Below are 22,363 nucleotides of genomic sequence, written 5' to 3'. Positions count from 1 at the left end.
AAAAAACAAAAACAAACAAAAAAAACCATATTGTCATACGTAACAAAAAAAAAAAAAGGTAAGTTTCAAATTCTGTCCTCACTCTGAATTAAAATGAAAAGTAGGGCTCACAATTCTCCATTACTGCATATTAGGATTCACTTACTAAACATAAACTTTATTTATGGCCATTCAGAGCTCTGTTCTATTTTTACAGAACAATTATACCTCACATTTGGCGATAAATGTTTCCTCCCCATCAAGGTCAAGGCCATCTAAAGCGCAAATGACAGATGCCCCAAGCCCTGGAGACATAATCTATCATTTCAGCATGTTGTGCACAATGCCAATCTTCAGGGTTTCATGCAGAATTCAATTATAAAACCTGTTCTGAAGATTTTCTAAGTGTGCAGTAGAGTTTTGCTCTGAGCAAAATATGTAGGCTGGATGCCTTCAGTTGTAAAATGCATTTACTTTTGCCAAGGCCAAAACAGATTCACATACTTTTCAACTGATTTGGGGCTTCACAAAGAAAGTTTAAATATACATACAACATTTATTATTCTTCCTTGGCCAACATGAGGACTGTAAATACCTTAAAAAAATGTTTTTAAGGACAGAATAATTTTCAGCAAGCTTAATTGTTGTATTGTTACTGATTTATTTTACAATGATATGATGACACCAAGACACAGCTGCCTCTGGTGTGACTAAGTATTAGTTCTGCCTATACTTCCGAGCAGTGACTAATGCTCAGAATTCCTTCTCATAAATTCAACAGATGTTCACTGGCTGCCTCTGTGTGCCAGGCAGCCTTCCAGCCTCTGAGGGTTCAGTCCCAGTCCTTAGACACTGCTCTGTTTTTGCAAAGTATACCTTTTAGGGACAAAGAGTTGGGACTGACATGACCCATGGTGCTTGACACCTATGAAAATGTCACATGACATAGCTAGGATGGGAAAAAAATGCAAGAACAGAAGCCTAGTAACCACCATAGTCCTGATCGCCTCACTCTTCCCATACGTGGTGAGAGCATGGGCCTACTGTGTAAAATTCCTGAAGTAACTTCCCTCCTTTCCAATACAAAAGGCCTGCTCAGATAGTCTCTAACACCCCAATTTCAATTTCTTTATGTCAAGTGCAAGGGGAGAAAAAACCCCACCAGTACAAGCAAGACAATGAGCTCTTTGTTATGTCTCACCTAAATGATAATCTCTACATTCATTCTCCTGAAAACCTCTGACAGTTAGAGCATCAGAAGAGATCTCTTCACAAGTCTCAGGAAGAGGCTGGATAATATCCAATCTAGGTCTGGCACAGTATTCTCTTTCCTAGTGTGAAAAAGAGAAGGAAAAGGCTCTTTTTAGTTACATTTCTCTGTTATACACAAATTTTACTGAGCTAGTTGCCTTGCTTTTATCACTTCGACCCAAAGTGTGCAGCTCTAACAATAAACTACAGACAGCCTCATAATACAGTTTTCTTACTTTTATTTGAGTAAAATAAACCTAGCCAAGTAGTCCTGTGAGCTCCAGAACACCACCACTACAGCTCTCCTTCCAATGGGGCCTAAGGAAGGGTACCCAAGACTCAGGTCATCTTGTTACATCTCTTGTAGTCAATGTATGAAGAAAAATAGATGATTCCAGAAACTGCTCCATTATCCAAATTATTCTCACTTTCAGTAAAATTACTAATAATGCTGAGAAGCCAACTAGCAATAAGTGCTATTTCTAAATTAGAGCTTGCTGAGAAGGTAAGAACATTTTATTCTGGTAGTTCCTAGTTAGAGACAGCTAAGCAATCCCTGAAAAGTGACTGATGTGACCAAAAAATCACATTTTTTGTTTTCTAGAATTTTAATTTATTCAACTTTGAATAGCACATGTGGCTAAATAATGACTATAGGACTGGAAAGTCCAGATCAGGATGGAAGAAATGACAAGCTCACATTTCTTGAGAGCCTAACAATAAATAGGTTTATAAATACAGGCTGCTCTATTTCTGTTCTTAGATTAACCCTGTCAAACTAGGTATTATGGATAACAATTTCAGCTGCAACAACTAAGTTTCAGAAAAGTTAACTCACTTCAAAGCTCTATGTATAAATGGAGAGAATAAGAATTTTGGACAAACAGACTTACAGTAAGCCTTAGATTTGAAATAGTCTGTTTTTAAATTCACGCTTTTGGAGTATTCAGAATATAGGCAAAAACATATGCCTGAATGTTTTACCAAAGCACAATGACAATGTAATATCAATGTAGAAAAATAACAAAACAAAAACAATGCATGACACTGATGACAGGGGCAGAATTGTAAAAATAAAACTATAACCAACTCTTAAAATTTCCTGCATAAAATAGTAGGACTTGAAGATTTCTTTGATCAATTTGAAGATAACTGAGTAGACATTACATTAGCTTTGTATCCTATATGGTTAAAATATTCCAAAGGTGGTGTTAGGTGCCTATAAGTTGATTCTAACTCATGGTGGCTCCACTTCAAAAAGTGTCCATAATATCTGACTACAAATTTGTAATCAGAACTATATTTGAGAGAAATTTCTGAATTTGAAACAACAGGAGGAGAGAGGGAGGAAAATCATGAAAGGAAAAACAGAAGGGTTTTTTAGTTAAAGAATTGAATTGCTACAGAGCTCTGGTAAGGCACTATAATGTAATCCCAAACACACACAGTTTGAGGCCACCAGCTGCTCTATAGGAGAAGTATGGGCCATCTCCTCCTGTGTGACTAATTGCCTTTGAAATCCCACCAGAGGGTTAGTTATGGGTCATTTCAGACTCTCCAGTATAACAACAACAAAATATCAAAGTCAGAACAATATAACAGAAAAAATACTTGAATCAAATAATATAAAAAGATAACCAAATCACTAGAGCATTAAAAAAGTTATTTTAAAAGAACCAGGACTGTGACCCATTCAGAATTTCACTTATTATTTTATATTCCCCCTCTCCCATTTATTTCTTTAAATTTTGTTTACAGGTCTAAGTGTCCTACTTTTCTGTGACCTGCTAAGGGCAAGAATTTGGTCTTGTTTGCCTTTGACCTCTCATGCTTAGAATACGTACGTGGTCTTTTTGATGACTGGAAGAAAAGCAAAACAGTGAATTAGGGTGCTCAATTAGACTATACTAAAGAGCTGATAGGACACAACTAACAAAAATGATACTGGAGACTATGCAGACATACGGGAAGATAACAGAATAGTGCTCATAAAAAGGGGTAACACAGAACAGCTTATGGAAAAACTGCAGCCATGTGACAAACATTTAACACACATTCTGAACCGTTGTAATCTAAGTGATTAAAAAAAATTACTTAAAGTTTTGGTCAAACCATGTTCCATATGGAAACAATAAAAAAGGATGGGCAGAGATGACTCAAAATTTAACCCTTTATTTCTTTTCTTTTTGATTTTATCAATTAATTTTTTTTTTAGTAAGGATTTAAGGTGTATTTTGGTATTACATAGAATATCTAGCTAAAACTGTATATACTGGCACATTTAAAATCTAGTTCATTTTAAAATCATCTCTAGCAACTCATTTCTTCTGAAACATTCCATTTTCTTATTTGTTCTCTGGTGTTGGCTTTCACTTTTTATTCCTTCCTAATATTTTCCCTTATTAATATGGGTATCTTTTGTAGGGTTATCATTTTTTTCTTTCAACCGTTTATTAGACTTTCCCTTGACACTTTCTTTTTTACACACACTTTTAGCTTTCCCTAAATCCCTCACCAAAGAGAACTGTATTTATTCTCTTGGGAATCAGTGCTTTTTCTCTATTTTCAATACATAAATAAACTGATGTCCTGATCGGGAAAGAAGCCAACCCTATTGATTTTAGGATGTCTGAGTGTTCACTTACGTCTATAGCATTTTATTGCCTAGCAACATGGGCACTCAGAGCTTCAGGTTACTATAGTGATAGAGTCCTAAGGCAAGTGCGTGCTCAGGGAAATGCTCAAGGGTACCTATTACTTAAAAATGGGCTTTCCAAGGCTTTTTCTATTTTATTCTTTGTCTATTTGGGGGTAAACCAAACAAACATGGAAAGCCTACTTACTGTAAAGGGCTAGACAATCAATTTTCATTTCTTTTAGACATAGCTCTGAGAACGTAATATTTTACTACAGGCTCTCTGTTTAGATCTTCAAGCCACCTCATCCCCTTCTTGACAGGACCTCTGAACTCACAATAGAGCCAAGCTGGACATGAGGCCAACTTAGGCTTCAAAGGGAGAATGGGTGTGCATGTCCTTTCATGTCACAGAACTTTACTCCAAAGCCACCTATCACCAAATACAGGTGATGTGCTACTTTTTGATCAGTTATACACTTCATGCTGTCATTTGCATTGATTCTTGAAAGTGAGTAACACTGCGTTTCAAAGCAATAATCCAGTTATTCAGAATCACTAGCCACTGGGAAGGAAACAAGTATTTCTAGGCCACGAGAAATAATGAACTGCCTTTCTATAATTCCCTACAACCACAGGGACCCCTGTTGTTAAAGCTGATCAACTTCATTGCTGTCATTTCTGGTAATACACAGTTCCAGCTTAGTTTTTTTGCCTTTCAGCAAGAAGAATCTTTCATTTCTTTCAACTAAGATACCAAGAGAGATGGGGGAAAATGACTCTCCCCTTTGTTCAGCAAAAGGAACAAAGGCAGGCAGTGAGTGGGCTTTCTGAAAGTAAATATGTTAGATCTATAGAGTAATCTCAGCTGATTCTATTTTACAGGTCAGGAAGTTCTAGTGGAACTACACCAAAGCCTTTTCCCAGACAACCTCATTTGGGGACATTGCTAAAAGGGGAATCCCTGTATTTCGTTAAACTTAGAGAAAATAATTACCGTTTTTTCTGAAACCTCCTTTACGTAGGAAAGCACAACAAGCTGATCACAGAGAGGTGCAAGTCCGCTGATGTAGAATTCAGTTTCAAACTGAGACACTGCAAACAAAAGGGATAATGGATTCACTATTACCAGGAACAACAAGCAATACACAGGAGGAAGGACTGTATATTCCTCACATGGATTCTGAATGGATTTATTTAAGAAATCTAAAAGACTCAGTAACTGAATTAAAAAACAAATGAACAGAAAAACACACAACCAACAAAACAAACACACGCCCAATAAAAAAACTCCAACCAACAGCCAGCCAGCCTGAACAGTTATCCTCCAAAAGATGATATAAATTTGATTTTGAATGTAGTCTTGATCCAAAAGAGAAGCTATAGTTCTTGAGCAGTGCAGTCTAGGAGAAATACAATGTCAGGAACACAGGCTACATATGAAATTTTAAATTTGTGGGGTAACACATTGAAAAAAATATCAAGAAACAGCTGAATGATGTTTAATATATCTCAAATAGCATCTAAATATGAAAGCAGTACAAAAATTAATGAAATAAAAAAAATTAATCAAATATTTAACTCCCTCTCCATCAAGTCTTTGAAATCCAGATGTATTTAAAACTTCTTGATGTGAAATGACCAAGATTTTTATCGCTGTAGTGGCTAGTAGTCATTCTATTGTACAGCACAGTTCTAGTTAGTAAATACATTTTTCACTTTGTACTCCTCCGATTTATAGTTTCTTTCCCTCTCTCTCATTTTTATGCTAGACCAGGAAATTTTCTTGAGTAATTGTTTTTAGTCTTCTGTTGTTTTACTTCAGGGACTTTTATCAGGGCTACTTTATCTTTCTTTTTTCTCTTCTGTATTGGTCACTCATCTTAAATCTTTTTCCCCAATACTGATTTTTTATTTTAAAAATTTTTCCTTTATTCCTCAAGGAATTATAATTTATTTATTTGTTCTTTTGTTGTTCTAGTTTAGTTTTCTTTTTTGAAATGATCTTGTAATTCATAAATATTTCCTGAGTTATATCCATGCATCTGAATTTTCTGATTTTTACTGCTTAAAACATTTAAAAAATGTTAAGTTTTTAGTATTTTTTAAAGGGTAAACCATTGTTTTGATTTCTTTGGCAGGCATGCTTTTCTGATGGAATCTCCTTGCCAACTGCTATTCTTGTTCCTATTCTCTTTCCTATAAAATTTAGCATGATTTGACTTTGATAATTTTCTGGTGGTCACATGCACATGAAATTGCTCTGTCTAAATTTTTAGAAGGAAGATAAAGGTATTAGAATAGTTTTTCTCTTTCTTCTACAATTTTCACTGCATGTTAAAAATCTGGGCATTTGCCAATCATAATGTCTGACAAAGTAGTCTTCAAATCAAAATGTAGTCCAAGAGTCAAAGTCATTGTATAATGAAAAAAAGCACAATTTATAAAAAATACATAGCAATTATAAATATATATATGCATTTAACATCAGAGGTCCCAAATTTATAAAGCAGATACTGACAAAATTGAAGGATGGAATACACAGGTGTACAGAAGTACCACTTTAATATGGTGGTATTGAAAATAGAACTAGAAAGATTCAGAAAGGGGCAACTTGAACCACTGTATTAACAACAGATATTTAAGAGACATATATAGAACACCCCATCAAAACTGACAAAGAGAGAAAAGAAATATCTAAAATTAGACATGAAAGTGGGGACATTTCAATTGATTCTACAGAAATAAAAAAGAACTTAGAGTTCTCACACTGATTCAAGAAGAAATAGTAGATCTCAACAGATCTATAACAATTGAAGACATTACATCAGCTATCAAGAATTTTGCAACCAAAAAAAAAGTCTTAGACCAAATGACTGCATTGGAATATTCAATCAAACATTTAGCAGTCATCCAACCCAATTTAAACTTTAAAAAAAAAAACAGAAGAGGAGGGCATACTAGTTAACTTATTTTATGAAGCATTACTCTGATCCCAAACCAAATAAAGATGACAAGAAAATTAGAGAATACACCAAAAAATACTAAAAAAAAACAAAACCACAAAACCCCCAAACCCCCCAAACCTAGCAAACTGGGAGAGGGGACCTATAACAAAAGGATTAAGGATTATAGCTTTCCAGTGAGATAGTGAACTAGTCAGATGGGCAAACCTGGCCCTCACCTGTTTTTGTTGTGTACCATGGAGTTGGACACAATCCATTGCTGATCCTCCAGCAGATTTGCTGAGGCTGTAAATTGTACTGAAGGAGAGTGAAGGTGTGAGAAAGGGGAATTAGAAAAGTGCAGCAGCCCCATGAAACGTACCCAATAGCTGTGAGGAGGTTATGGTCAGGATCCACAAAACTGACATACCCATGTTGCACTTACATGAAGAAACAGGACCACATCTTCTCACTTCTTCCAGAAGACTGGCCAAACAAACATCTGTTTGAATGGGTAGGACACTCTTTGGCCAATGAAACAATCTTTCCCCTAAAGTGAGCAGGCCATCATTCTGAATCTTGCACAGAGAAGCTTGACATAGATTCATTAAACAAGAGTCTGACAACACCATTTTGAATCAGGTGCTGAGAAGTTCTGGGCAGACACAGAGGGTGAGAACTCAAAACTGATTTTTAATTTAGTCCTCGGGAAACTATCACAGACACAGTAAATGGGGATTAACACATGACTTCTGGCAGAGCCAGCTAGCAGACCACTAATGCAAAATTACGACCAATAGTAACTATGAACACTGCCACGCCTGCTGCTAGCCTAGTAGCAGCCCATGATCTCATGAATCTGAGACTACCATGGATGCTGGCTGGCTGGCTTAGCTGTGGAATGCCTAGCTTCCAGAACTCCATCTCTCAGTTCACACAATAGCTGACCAAGCCTAATGTCATTGTAAGAACCTCGAGCAACACTCACCCATGGCCTCAAGACTCAATGCCACACAAAAAATAGCAGAAAACTTAATGGCCTGCTAATTCAGGGTTAAACAGAGAGACTGAGATTCAGAGAGCTCATGATTCACAGAGAAAGATTTGGCCATTCAGTGAACCAGTGGGTGCAAGGACATCCTATGTCAAATGGTAGTACATCCACTGTGGGCCCCATAGCACACTGTATTAGAATGCCCACACATTCCACCATAGCCAGGGTAAGAGCAAACCTCACCTGACAAGTGTTAAATAGCAACCTTTACCAACCAGCCCCATCCCCAAACAACAGCACTACACAAATAATGAACAGATAATTACATGTACACTCCATTAGCTATCATATACATGCCAGAAAAAAGGAAGTTAAAAGATGTACAATAATAAATAACATCAACACATTGTCCTAGTTGCAGAAGAAACATCAAATATCACAAAATAACAAACAGTCATTAAAAGGGGGAGGGATTAAAAATTCAGACTCAATGGAGAGTCTAGATGTAGGAAGGCTGACATAATCCTCTGAGGAGGAATTCAGAAAAATAGTGGTCAAGAGATTACAAAGGGTAGAAGAAACGTACGAAAAAATTAAAAGGAATCAAGAAGCAAAGAGCTAGAAGAAATAATAATAAAAACTCTTCACTAAAAACTAATACAAGCCCAAATGGATAAAATCAATGGGATATTAAAAAGCATATAAAAATAAGAAATTGAAATCTAGAATAGTAAGACCAGCTTCTGATCACAGAAGTTATCAGTATGTGGGTGGGAAAAAAGAGTGGAATTGGAGAAATGGAACACAGAGTCAGTGAAAGAAAAGACAAAGCTCTTAACACAAATTTTGTAGAGGAAAAAGCTGAAACAAAAAGGCTAGAAAAGAAAGCATATGAATTCTGTGGGATGCCCTCAAGAGAATACACACACATGTGATTGGAATTGCAGAATAAGAAATTGTTGTTAGATGTCAACAAGTTGAGTAGGACTCATAGTGACCAAATGAACAACTGATCTGAAACCGGTCCTAGCCTGTGCCATCCTCACAATCTCTGACTTACTTGAGCCCATTGCTGAAGTCACTGTATCAACCAATCTAGTTGAGGGGCTTTTCTTTTGCTGATCCACCACCTTTCCAAGGAATAACCACTTCTAGTATCATGCCCAAAGTATGTGAGACAAAGCTTTATCCCTGCTGCTTCCAAGGAGCACTTTGGCTGCCCCTTCTCCAAGATTTATCTGTTTGTTATTTTGGCAATATATGGGATATTCAGTATTCTTCCTCAGAACCACAGCTCAATTTTTCTTCTGTCATCCTTATTCACTGTTTAATGCTCAGATGTGCAACAAGTGACTGAAGAGCCTGTGGCCTCAATGAGATGCACTCTAGTCCTCAAAATTGTATCACTGCTCCTCAATAATTTGGGGAGGTAACTAAATGTCGACTTTTCAAGTGCAACACATCTTCTGATTTCCTGAATGCTGGTACTAAGGCTGTTTCTTGTAGAAAGATCCAAGTAAGATGAAGTTGTTGATGTTCTTGTTATGTGCCATCGAGTTGTTTGCGACTCATTGCGACCCTATGTACAACAGCCCTAAACCCTGGTCTATCCTGTGCCAATCGCATTGCCTCTGACACACCCATCCTGATTACCCCAGTCACTGAATCAATCCACCTCATAGAGGGTCTTCCCCTCCTGTGCTGTCCCTCCACCCTACCAAGGATGATGTTCCTCTCCAAAGACCTGTCCCTCCTTGCAACATACCCAAAGTATGTCAGACGAAGACCCAGAATCCTTGCCTCCAAGGAGTAGCTTGGTTTAAACCTCTCCAGGATGAATCAGTTTGTTTTCTTGGCAGTTCATGGTATATTTAATACTCTTCTCCAGCACCACAGCTCAAAGGCATCAATTCTCCTTCTATCCTCCCTAGTCACTGTCCAACTCTCTGATGCATAACAAATGATTGCAAAGACCATGGCCTGTATCAGGCGCACCTTAGTCTCCAGAGAGACACCGTTGCTCTTGAGTACTTTAGAGAGGTCCCTAACAGCAGACTTTCCCATCGCAATACATTTTTTTATTTCCTGGCTGCTGAAGTTGTTGATAGTTTCAATATTTTCATCATCTATCATGATGTTGTCTATTGGTCCACTGGTGAAAATTGTCTTCTTGACACTGAGACATAATCCATATTGAAGGCTCTTTTCTTTGATCTTCTGCAGCAAGTGCTTCAAGTCTTACTCTCTTTCAGCAAGCAAGGCTGTAACACTTGCATAATTTAGGATACTGTTAAAGTCTTTGTCTGATTCTGATGTCACATTCTTCTTTGTAGAGTCCAGCTTTTCTAATGATTTGTTCAGCATACAAGTCGAAAGGAGAATGGAAACAACCCTTGCACACACTTTTCCTGATTTTAAACTGTGCAGTGTTCCCTTGTTCCTTCAGGTAAAAGCTTCTTGGTCTGGGTCTAGGTTTCTTATAAGCACAATTAAGTTCTCAAGAATTCCCATTCTTCTCAATGTTAGCCATAGTTTGTTATGATCCACACAGTCAAATGCCTTTTCATAGCCAATAAAACACAGACATTCTTCTGCTATTCTCTGCTTTCAGCCAGGAACCATCTAACATCAGCAATGTTATCCCTGGTGCTACAGCTTCTTCTAAATTCAATCTGAACTTCTGGCAGTTTTCTATCAATTTACTGTTCTAGACATTTTTGAGTGCTCTTCAGCAATATTTTGATTGCATGTGATAATAATGATATTGTTTGGTAATTTCCACATTCTGTTGGATCTGCTTTCTTTGAAATGGGAAAATATAGGTATCTCTGGTGGCCTAATGGTAAGGAACTGCGAAGCCAATCCAAAGGCACACAGTTGAAATCCATCACATGCTCCAAGGGAGAAGGATGGGTAATCTCCTTCCTTGTGATTTACAGCTTCTGAGAACCCACTGGAAAGTCTGCTATGAGTCATTTCCAACTTGAAGATACATAAAAACAACAACAATAACAATGAGAAAAAAATTATAAAGAGCAGAAATAAACAGACTAGAAAACTGAAAAAACAACTGAAACAAGATCATGAGTTGGTTCTTTCAAAGGATCAATAAAATTGACAAACCATTTTCAAAACCTAACAAAGGAAAAGAAAAACACAGATAACTCAAATAAAAAATGAAATGGGCAATATTAAAACAGAATCAACTGAAATAAAAAGGAGTATTATGAAAAGTTATACTCTAACATACTAAGAACAGAGCAAGGAAACTATACATGGTTCAAAATCGAGTAGGGTGTATGCCAGGGATGTATCCTATCTCCATACCTTTTCAATTTAAACGCAGGACAGATCATCCATGAGGCTGGGCTCTCTGAGGAGGAATGTGGCATCAGAATTGGAGGAAGATTCATCAACAACCTGTGTTATGCAGATGACACAACCCTGCTTGCTGAAACTGAAGAGGACCTAAAGTGCTTGTTGGAGTTGGTCAAGTACTGCAGCCTTCAATATGGACTGAAGCTCAACATCAAGAAAACAAAGATTTTCACCAATGGGCTCATTGATAGCATAAAAATAGATGGTAAAGAGATTGAGATTGTTAACGGCTTTAGTTTGCTTGGCTCCACAATCAATATTCTTGGTACCAGCAGCCAGGAAATGAAAAGAACAATTGAACTGGGAAAGTCGGCTGTCAGGGACCTCTCCAGAATACTGAAGAGCAACGATGTCAGTCTAGAGACTAAGGTGCACCTGATCCAGGCTCTATTCTTTGCAATTTCTTGCTATGCATTAGAAAGCTGGGCAATGACTAGGCATGACAGAAAAAGAATTGTTGCCTTGAGGTGTGGTGCTGGAAAAGAATACTGAATATACCATCAACTGCCAGGAAAACAAACAGGTTTGTCTTGGAGATGGTGCAATCAGGCTGCTCCTTGGAGGCAAGAATTCTGAGGCTTTGACTGGCATACTTCCTATATGTTGAAAAGAGGGACTAGTCCTTGGAGAGGGACATCATGCTTGAAAAGGTGGAGGGACAGCGCAAGAGAGGAAGACCCTTATTGAGATGGATTGATTCAATGACTGGAGTAATGGGAGTTAAGTGTGCCAGAGACAATAATGTTGGCACAGGAAAGAGCAGGTTTCAGGGCTATTGTACATAGGGTTGCTATGAGTGGCAAGCAACTCAACAGCACATAACAACAACAACAACAATACTCTGACAAATTTGAATATTTAAAGGAAATGGAAAAATTCTTTGAAACTCACACCCTATCTAAACTAACACAGACAAAAGTAGAACATGTGAACAGACTCATCACAAAAGAAGAAACTGAGAAGTTTATTAAAAACCTCCCAACAAAAACATCAAGAAGCTCCGGCTCAGACAGTTTCACTGGTGAATTCTACCAAATATTCAGGGAAAAGCTGTCATCAATCCTACTTAAATTATTTCAGAATAAGAAAAAGAAGGAATACTTCCAGAAACCAGGTAAAGACAAATAAAAAAAGAAAACTATAGACCAATATCCCTCCTGAAAAGATGAAGAAATTCTTAACAAAATCCTACTCAACAGAATCCAACAACATTATTAAAAGAAAATTCATCATAATCAAGTGGGATATAACAGGCATGCAAGATAGTTCAACATAAAAAAAAATAATCACTGTAATCCACATCAGTAAAACAAAAGACAAGAATCACATTATCTTATTAGTTGATGCCAGAATGGCATTTGACTATATCCAATACCCTTTCCTAATTAAAATGCTAAACAAAATAAGAATACAGGGGTATTTCCTCAATATAATTCAGTGTTGTTGTTGTTGTGTACTAAAGAGTTGGAAATGACCCATAGCTGACCCTTCAGTGGGTTTTCAGAGGCAATTAATCACAAAGGAGAAGACGGCCCACCTTTCTCTTGCGGAGCAGCTGGTGGCCTCGAACCAACTGTCTATGGGATTGCAGTGCAGCTTCTTGACACTAGGCCACCAGAGCATCACAAAATGAATAGCCAACATTATGCTCATTGGAGAAAGATGATATACACACGCAATAGTCAATATTCTCAAGAGAAAGAGCACTCACCTTGCCAAAAGGTACCAGGCATAGATGCCTCTTTTCACTGCTTCTATTCAAGAATGTATTGAATATCCATGCCATAGTAGTAAAGCATGAGAAAGCAATAACAGATATTTATATTGGAAAAGAGGAGGTAAAAGTATCCGTATATGGAGGTGACACAATAGAGAAGGCTGAGTCTCCCAAAGACTTAGCAAGAAAACTGTGGGAACTAGTTGACCAATTCAGAAAAGGGGCAGGACACAAGGTCAAAATAGAAAAATCAGCTAGATTTTGTTATAATACTTTGTCATTGTTAATAGGTGCCACTCTGTCAACAACTCACAATGATCCTATGAATAACATATCTGAATCTTGTTCTATGACATCTAGCCCATTGTGAGAGTCACTGTGTCAATTCCTCTTGTTGAAGGTCTTCTTCCTTCAATAACAATAGACATATAAATAGATAGGTGGAACAAAGGAACAGAATAGAGAGTGCACAAATAATTCAAACCTCATAAACATTGATTTTTAACAAGAATGCTAAGTCCAATTATGGGGAAGGAAGAGGCTCTTTAATAAATGGGTTAGGGAAAATTTGGTTTCCATGTATAGAGATTAGGAGCCATGCTTGACATACAAAAAGCAATTCAAAATGGATCAATAAACTAAATGAAAAAAAAAATCACTAAATTCTTTGAATAAATGTAGGGATGAAGCTGGGAGACCAAGATTTTAATGATGACAACAAAAAGACAAGCTTCATAGATAGGAAGTATTTTTTATTTTGAAGAGCTTTTCCAATAACTAAAAGAGACAGCTTATTGATTTGGAGAAAATATTCAGAAATCATTTCCAACAAGAGTCTAACATAGTATGTATGTATGTATGTACATATATATACACACACACACACACACACACACACACACACGTATATATACATACATACTATGTATCTGGTGTTATGCAGATGAGACAACCCTGCTTGCTGAAATTAGGGAGGACCTGAAGCACTTGCTACAGAGGGTCAAGGACTGCAGCCTTCAATATGGATTGAGACTCAATATCAAGAAGACAAAGATTCTTACCAATGGACCAACTGGCAGCATCAGGATGGATGGTGAAGAGATTGAGATTGTACACAGCTTTAGTTTGCTTGGCTCCACAGTAACACTCTTGGAACCATAACCCAGGAAACTAAAAGACATATTGTGATGGGAAAGTCTGCTGTTAGGAACCTCTCCAAAGTACTGAGAGACTAAGGTGCGCCTGATATAGGCCATGGTCTTTGCAATCACTTGTTATGCGTTAGAGAGTTGGACAATGACTAGGGTGGACAGAAGGAGAACTGATGCCTTTGAGCTGTGGTGCTGGAGTAGAGTATTGAATATACCATGGACTGCTAAGGAAACAAACACATTCATCCTGGAAAGGGTTAAACCGGGCTGCTCCTTGGAGGCAAGGATTCTGAGGCTCCGACTAACATACTTTGGACATGTTGTAAGGAGGGACTAGTCCTTGGAGAGGGACATCATGCTTGGGAGAGTAGAGGGACAGCACAGGAAGGGAAGACACTCTATGAGGTGGACTGATTCAGAGATTGGGGTAATCGGGGTGGGTGTGTTAGAGACAGTGTGAATGACACAGGACAGAGCAGAGTTTAGGGCTGTTGTACAGAGGGTCACTATGAGTCGCAAGTGACTCAATGGTATGTAACAACAACATGTATATGTGTGTATATACACAAACACACACACATAGAATAATAATACACATACCCCCCCCCCACACACACATCTAAAACTTAGCAAGAAGTTGCACTGTAATCCAGAAGGCATGTGGTTTGAATCCATCAACTTCTCTGTGGAGGAAGGATGGGCATCTCCTCCCATGCAATTGACTGCCTCTGAAAACACGTCCGAGGGTCAGCTATGGGTCAGTTCCAACTCAACGGTACACAAAACAACAAAAAAATGGAAAACAACCCAATAAAAAATTGGGCAGAGAACATTTCACCAATGAATATATTCAAATGGCCAATACACATTGTGCTGGAAAAGTGCTGAACACCAATAATTACACTACTGCTATTGTTATTTGTCAAAGGGTTGGTTCTGACTCCTAATGACCCTATGCAGAACAAAACAAAACTGCCCTGGTCTGTACCATCCTCTCAACAGATGGTGTGCTCGACCCATTACGGCAGCCACAGCGGAGTTAGCCAATTCTCAAACCCAAACTCACTACAGTTGTAGATTCCAACACTCAGCATTCTTCCACTGGGCTTCTAAATGGCAAATCTTACATGAGGCTATTGGCTCATCTTTTTCTCCATAGAAAAGCTTATAGTTTTAACTGCCAATCTTTAAACTACCAGCTCAACACTTAACCTGCTGTACACCAGGACTCTTTCAACCCACTGTTAAATCAATTCCATCTCATGGTAACTCTTACTGAGGTTTCTGAGGCTATAAATCCCAAGAGGTATGGATGACCTCATCTTTATGCCATGCAGTGGTTGATGGACTTTAACTGCCAACTTTCTGCTAACAGTCATACCTATCACCTAACTGAAACAGTAGGTGCAAATTAAAACTACAATGAGATACTACCTTGCCCCTATTAACTGGTAGATTTCAACTGCTGAGCTTTTGGTTAGCAGCTCAACACTTTATTAATATCATCAAGGCTCTTCTCTATTAGAGTAGCAATGACTTAAAAGAAGGAGGGGAGAGGAAGAGCAATAAGTATTGATGAAGTTTTGAAGAAACTTGAACCCTCATCTATTGCTAGCTGGAATGTAAAACCATAGTCACTGTGGGGAAGAATTTGGTCATTGTCAAAATGTTGAACACAGAACCACCATGTGACTTACCAGTACCAATTCACAGAAGTAGTACCAATTCAACAGAAGTAGAAGATAGAAACACAAACAGAAATCTAAATAACAATATTCATTCAAACACTTTTCCCAGTAACCAAAAGGTAGAAACAACCAAAAATGTAGATCAAAAGATAAATGAGGAAATAAAATGTGGTATACACAGGCAGTCCTCAAGTTATGAGAGAGATCCATTTTTGAGTCTTTTAAGAATTTGTAGGCAAGTAGGTACAGGAACAAAAAATTTTCTTTTTTTTTTGCAATTCTTATTTGATTTTAATTTAGTGCGGGAAAGGCTCAAAGACTTTTCAATTATTTAACAACTGTCTTGTGGAAGTGAATGTGACAAAGATGAACACTGTTGGGAATAGTTCAAAGTAAAGAAAAATTAGCATAATATGAAAGGTTAAGTGTGAGTTGTGCATATGGTGGACATTCATAACTTAGGGACAATAGAATACTATTCAGCTAGAAAGATAAAGAAGCTACAAAACTATTCAGCTATGAAGGCACACATGCCACTTCATGGATGAACCTTGAAAACGTCAGGCTGAAAACATCAGTGATAAGAAGACAAATACTGTACTTATTTGGACTGTTGTTGTTGTATGCCATCAAGTTGGAACCTATAGCTGACTCTCTAGTGAGTTTGCAGAGGCAGCAAATGGCACGGGAGGGGGTGACTGCCCATTCTTATCCAGCAGAGCAGTTAGTGGATTCAAGCTGTATGCCTCTGGGATTGCAGTGCAGCTTCTTACCACTAGACCAAGCTACCTTTATTTAGATGATATTAGTATATATACAGAAACCAAAGATTAAAATTGGTTACTTGGCCTAGTGGACAGAAAGTTATGCTACTAAGGCCAAGGTGGATGATTTTAATCTGCAGCTCTCAGGCTTGGTTTTAATTGTTTTTGGTCAGACATTCTTCTAAGTGGTGTAGCACTGGTATGTGCATTGCTGTACAGAGTTAACTCATGGTTGCTCTGATGTTAAACACTCTTGACACTGATGTGCCAAACGCGAGAATGGTTACCCAAGGTGGATAGTGTTTGGTGGAGCTTCCCGATTAAAACAAACTTGGAACAAGGAGTGGCATCTAATTCGGAAATAGCTTGCTCTATGAACAGTGCTCAGGTCTTATATTCATAGGGTTGCTATGAGTCCTCTATGACTCAAAAGCACTTAACAACAAGAACAACAACAGGGATGAAAAGAAATGAAAAAGGGGAGAGAGAGTGTTTGCTTAGGGGACACTGAGTTTATGTTAATGATGGAACGATATGTAAAAGGAGAGCAATAATGGCTCGACAGCCTGAAGAGGGCTGCTGAACTGTTCATACAGAAACTGTTGGGGCGGCACGAGCATGCTCTGTTGTATGATGTATGTATTTCTACCACAGTAAAATTAAAAGCAAACAGCAACCCCCAAATTGGCCATGTGTTTTCTGAGATTTTTTTTTTCTTTCTGAGATTTAATGGGTTTGCTCCCCAAACCCATTTTTGAGACTCTTTCCTTTGTTTCACATTGCTCCTCTCTAGTTCAATTTCCATTCTACTCCCAGCAGATTCTCCACAGAGGGAGCCACAACCTGGCAAGAGGGCAGCTGCTAACTGAGAATGTCCTGATCGCACTGGCTCATCAAACCTAACTGTAGCCTCATAAACTCAGTTTCCATTCCCTCTGACTCTGTAAAGAATAGGCGAGCAAGCACCATTACTGATACACTAAAAGCAATCTTTGGAGTCTCTAGGTGGTGGAAATGATTGATTGATCAGCTAACTGAAATACTGGAGGTTCTGACTCCAAGCTTATTCAGGAGTTCCTCAGAAGAAAGGTCTGATGAACTTGGAAAGTCAATCAATGAAAACACTATAGAGCACAGTTTACTCTGATACACACAAGGATCACCAGGAGTCAGAGTAAACTAAGCAGCAATGAGATTTTTTTGATTATGGAGTTTATCTATAAAATGAATAAACCAAGAACAAGCCCCTGTCCGTCTCATCAATGTTCTTGGCCTATGGCCAGGATTTGAGAGGTGGGAATGCATGGAAAGAATGCCCTGAGCCACCTTGCATGGGGCAGTGGTCACAGAACTCAAGCTCTAAAATCAGGTATATCTGAAAGTGGCTAAAGAGTTGGTCACTAACTACCAGGTCAAGAGTTCAAAGCTAAAAAAAAAAAAGAGTTCAAAGCTAATAGCCACACCTTAAAAGGAAGATGTAGTAATCTGTCTCCATAAAAATTTAAAGCTTTGGAAATCCTGATAGGCAGTTGTACTCTGTCCAACACTTTGGGCACATAATGACAACAAAATTATACCTTGTATAATGTTTGGCTGATTGTTTTTTATTTAAGCCTCTTGCTTAAAGTCAACAGGACCTGGTGGAGGGGCTTTGTATTTAAAAGTCAGTTGCATCTGAGGGCCTGTGGCACTCACATATAGTGTTATTATATTTTGAAGGAACATTCTTCTAAGCATTACAGCACTGCTCTGTCAATTTGCTGTACAAAGGTAACCTGGAGTTGCTGTGATGCTGAATGCTGTGCCACTGGTGTGTCAAATTCCATAATGGTTACCCATGGTGGACATTGTCTGGTGGAGTTCCCAGATTAAGACAGGTTTGGAAGCAGGAGTGGCATCCACTTCCTAAACAGCATGCCTCAGGAAACTCTATGAACTCAGAGAAATGACAATAGTTATAAAACAAGGTTCAGGTGTTGTGTTCATCGAGTCTCTGTGAGTTGTGGTTGACTTGATGGCACTTAACAACAACAATAACAACTCTGTTCTATATAGGGTTACAGTCACTTGGACCAGACTTGCTGACAGTGTTGTTTTTGGTTTAACTTCTGAGTAAGTTAACTTGAACAAACTACATGACTCTTCTGAATCTCAGCTTCACCTACAAAATGGATAATAAAACAGCCCCTAACAATTAGGATCATTATAAAGATTAAATTCTTTGTACAATGCATTTAGCACTGCATTCGGTGTTGGCTGTTACTCAAATAACAAAATACATTTGTTACCTCTTGTCATTTAGTAAGTTTATTAATTTTATTTTCAACAATAAACAATTGGTTCTCTATTATTGTATAAGAGTTCTGACACTGAGGCATTAGTAGCAAGTATGTTGTTGTTGTTATGTGCTGTTAAATCACCTGCAAGTCATAGTGGCCCTATGTACAAAAGGTCAGAACCTTGCTCTATCCTGAGCCAGCTTTATTGTGTCTGACTCATCTCCACTCCTCCATTACCCCAGTTACTGAATCAATCCATCTCATTGAGGGTCTTCCTCTCTCACGCTGTCCCTCTAGCCTCGTAAGCATGATGCCCCTCTCCAAGGACTGGTCCCTCTTTGCAGCATGCACAAAGTATGTCAGAAGTAGCTTCACAATTTTTGCCTCCAAGGAGCAACGTGTTTTCATTCTCTAGGACTAATCTGTTTGTTCTCCTAGCAGTCCATGGTATGTATATTCAGCACTCTTCTCCAGCACCACAGCTCAAAGGCATCACTTCTTTTTCTATCATCCCTAGTCATTGTCCAGCTTTCTGATGCATATTGTGAAGACCACAGCCTGTATCAGGTGCATCTCAGTCTCCAGACTAGTATCTTTGATCTTCAGTACTCTGGGGATTCAGTAATCTGGCTCTGAGAGCTGACTTTCCCAATGTTACGCATCTTTGAATTTCTGACTGCTGGCACCAAGAGTATTGATTGTGGAGCCAAGCAAACTGAAGCTGTTAACAATCTCAACTCTTTTCTTCTTGATGTTGATCTTCAATCCATATTTAAAGATTCCATCCTTGACCTAATGCAGCAAGTGCTTCAAGTCCTCCTTTGTTTCAGCAAGCAAGGTTGTGTCATCTGCATAACGCAGGTTGTTGATGAGTCTTCCTCCAATCCTGATGTCACATTCCTATTCCTCCTCATGAAGCCCAGCCTCCTGAATGATCTGTTCTGTATATAGATTGAAAAGGTATGGAGATATGACACATTCCTGGTGTATATCCTTTCCAATTTTAAATCATGCAGTGTTTCCTTGCTCTGTTGTGGTGAATGCCTCCTCGTCCAAATATAGGTTTTGCATAAGCACTGACAAGTGTTTTGGGATTCCCATTCTTCTCAGAGTCAGCTACAGTTTGTTGTGATCCACACAATTACTCTGGTGCTCTCTATTTTCAGCCAAGATCAATCTAACATTAGCTACAATATCCCTAGCACCATGGCCTCTTCTAAACCCAGCCTGCACTTCTGACAGTTCTCTGTTGATGTGCTGTTCCAGTTGTTTTTAGATAATTTTCAGCAGAATCTTGCTTGCATGTGATATTAATGATATTGCTTGATAATTTCCATGCTCTTTTGAGTCACCTTTCTTTGGAATGGGAATAAATACGGATCTCTTTCAGTCAGTTGACCAGGTGGGTATCTTCCAGATTTCTTGGCACAACTTAGTGAAGGCATTCTTGCCTGTTTTAAGAAATATGTCAATGGTATGCCATCAATTCTTGGGGTCTTGGTTTTTGCCAATTCTTCCAGAGCAGCTTGAACTTCTTCATCACTACAGGCTTTTAATTTGTTGTTTCATTTAATTCTTCTGTGTCAGAAAATTCTTTTTGGAACAATGACTCTTTATATTCCTTCCATAGTCTTTTAATGCTTCCTGAATCATTTAATATTCTGCCTAATGTCTCCTTTAGTACTGCAACTTAAGGCTTGAATTTGTTCTTTAGTCCTTCAGCTTAAGGAACATAGTAAAATCTTAATTACAGATCTAAGAATTGGGTATAAAGTTATTCAAAATAAGTCTTCACTCGTTATGTTTTAAAATTTAAAAAAAATACAACAAAAATGCAGAATAAATGAATTAGTAAATTATAGTTGTTATTAGGTGCTGTAGGTTGAGTGCTACTCACAGCAACTCTACGGATCTTAACTCTGTCCTAACCTGTTCCATTCTCACAATCTCTGACACACTTAAGTCTATTGCTGCATTCACTATTTCAATCCACCTGGTTAAGGGTCTTCCTCTCCTCTGCCTTTCATTCACCTTTCCAAGTATGATGTCTCTCTCCAAGGAATAGCTTCTCCTAGCAATGTGCTCCAAATAACTGAGGAACAATGATGTTAGTGTGAGGACTAAGGTGCACCTGGTTCAGGCCATGGGCTTTTCAGTCCTTGCTATGTATCTGAGAACTGGACAATAAATAAGGATGACAGAAGAACTGATACCTTTGAACTGCAATATTAGAGAAGAGTACTGAATATTCCACAGACTGCTAAAAGAACAGATGTGTCTTAGAGAAGATTCAGTCTGAGTGCTCCTTGTAGGTAATGATGATGATGGCTTGTCTCACATATTTTGGACATGTTGCTAAGAGAGGCTATTCCTTGGTGAGGAACATCATGCAAATTACAGTTAAACACTATAAAATATTACACTTAAAGTGAAAATTTGGGGTGATGTAAAAAGCTATCATTACTGAGACTTCAACTGAACAATGAAACCATGGCCCTACAGTAGAAGATAATACTAAAATAGAATAATAGAACTATAACTGAAATTTTTTAATAACTTAAAGATACTAATACAATATTTAAAGCGAAAATTTCCTTCTTTTTTCTTTCCTTTCTGCCTGGCACCCTTGAAAATTATATAGTCATACACTCCACGAAGTTTCTAAAAAAAATATTTTCATATTATAAAAAGTGAATTTTTACATGCAAATGTTCTGCCCACAGATGCTCAAAAGGTGGCACATAATTTTGGCTTCATTTCTCAGAATCAAATGATCAGTTCTCTTGATAATAAAGATCATGAAAGATATTGGTGAAAGGTTTCCACAGATTGATGGAGTCGTGTGAGAAGACAAGAGATTCAAGTTAGGTTAAAACAAATGTGGTTAACTTGGACTATAATCTACTGTTAACTATGTAATCCAAGAAAAGAAATGACATTTTAAAAAATCCTATGGGCAGAAAATCTTTTCACGGATTGGTAACTGGCCAGTAAACATAATCTTTATGAAAATTTTAATTTATAAGAATAGACCAGTATTTGTGCTGTCAGTGACAGTGTCACTTAAAAAGATGATTGAGGAAGATGAGACTGATAAAGGACAACCACAGACATTTTTCCATTCTCTATGCCACTTTCACCTCATTCACTTAAGAAGAGTGGTCCACCTTGGTAAGGGATAAAGCAAATTGTTGCCCAGGGCTCTTAAATTTTTCTCTTTCCCTTTATCCTAGTCAAGGACTGATCTAAACCAATTTCCCTCCTGCTGTGGAAATAGTTTATATTCTTAATAGTTCGCTTTCAAATGGGGGAAAACTGTAATAGTCAAATGTCAATAAGGTGATATCCAAATACAGTCTATTTACTGTCAATTGTAGTACAGACGTGATCTTGAGGTTCCAAGGCTACCACTGGGTTTGCTATTAACTTTCAGAGATGGACGGTTGCTGCCGTTAGGTTTCATCAAGTCAAGCATGACTCATAGTGACCCTGTGACCAACAGGTCTGAACTGTATCCTGTCCTGTGCCATCCTCACAATCCCTGACACATTCAAGGCCACTGCTGCAGTCACTGTGTCAGAC

At 38.1% G+C, this 22,363-nt stretch overlaps 1 protein-coding gene across 1 annotated transcript in view; it reads right to left on the bottom strand.

Annotated features, from left to right (window-relative positions):
- VPS41 (vacuolar protein sorting 41 homolog (S. cerevisiae)) overlaps positions 1 to 22,363 on the bottom strand; it is a 286,074-nt gene that overhangs the window by 84,682 nt on the left and 179,029 nt on the right. Inside the window, exons 11-13 of the mRNA XM_006887620.1 lie at positions 4,863 to 4,960; positions 1,181 to 1,310; positions 208 to 254 (exon numbers count right to left, since the gene is read on the bottom strand). Of these exons, the coding sequence (XP_006887682.1) occupies positions 208 to 254; positions 1,181 to 1,310; positions 4,863 to 4,960 (275 nt within the window). The remainder of the gene's footprint in view (positions 1 to 207; positions 255 to 1,180; positions 1,311 to 4,862; positions 4,961 to 22,363) is intronic.

Source organism: Elephantulus edwardii, unplaced genomic scaffold, assembly GCF_000299155.1.
Source record: "Elephantulus edwardii isolate Elephantulus edwardi_28Jun2011 unplaced genomic scaffold, EleEdw1.0 scaffold00059, whole genome shotgun sequence".
NCBI lineage: Eukaryota > Metazoa > Chordata > Mammalia > Macroscelidea > Macroscelididae > Elephantulus > Elephantulus edwardii.
Note: the sequence above shows the minus strand (reverse complement) of the source record. Positions and strands in the feature narration are given on the sequence as shown.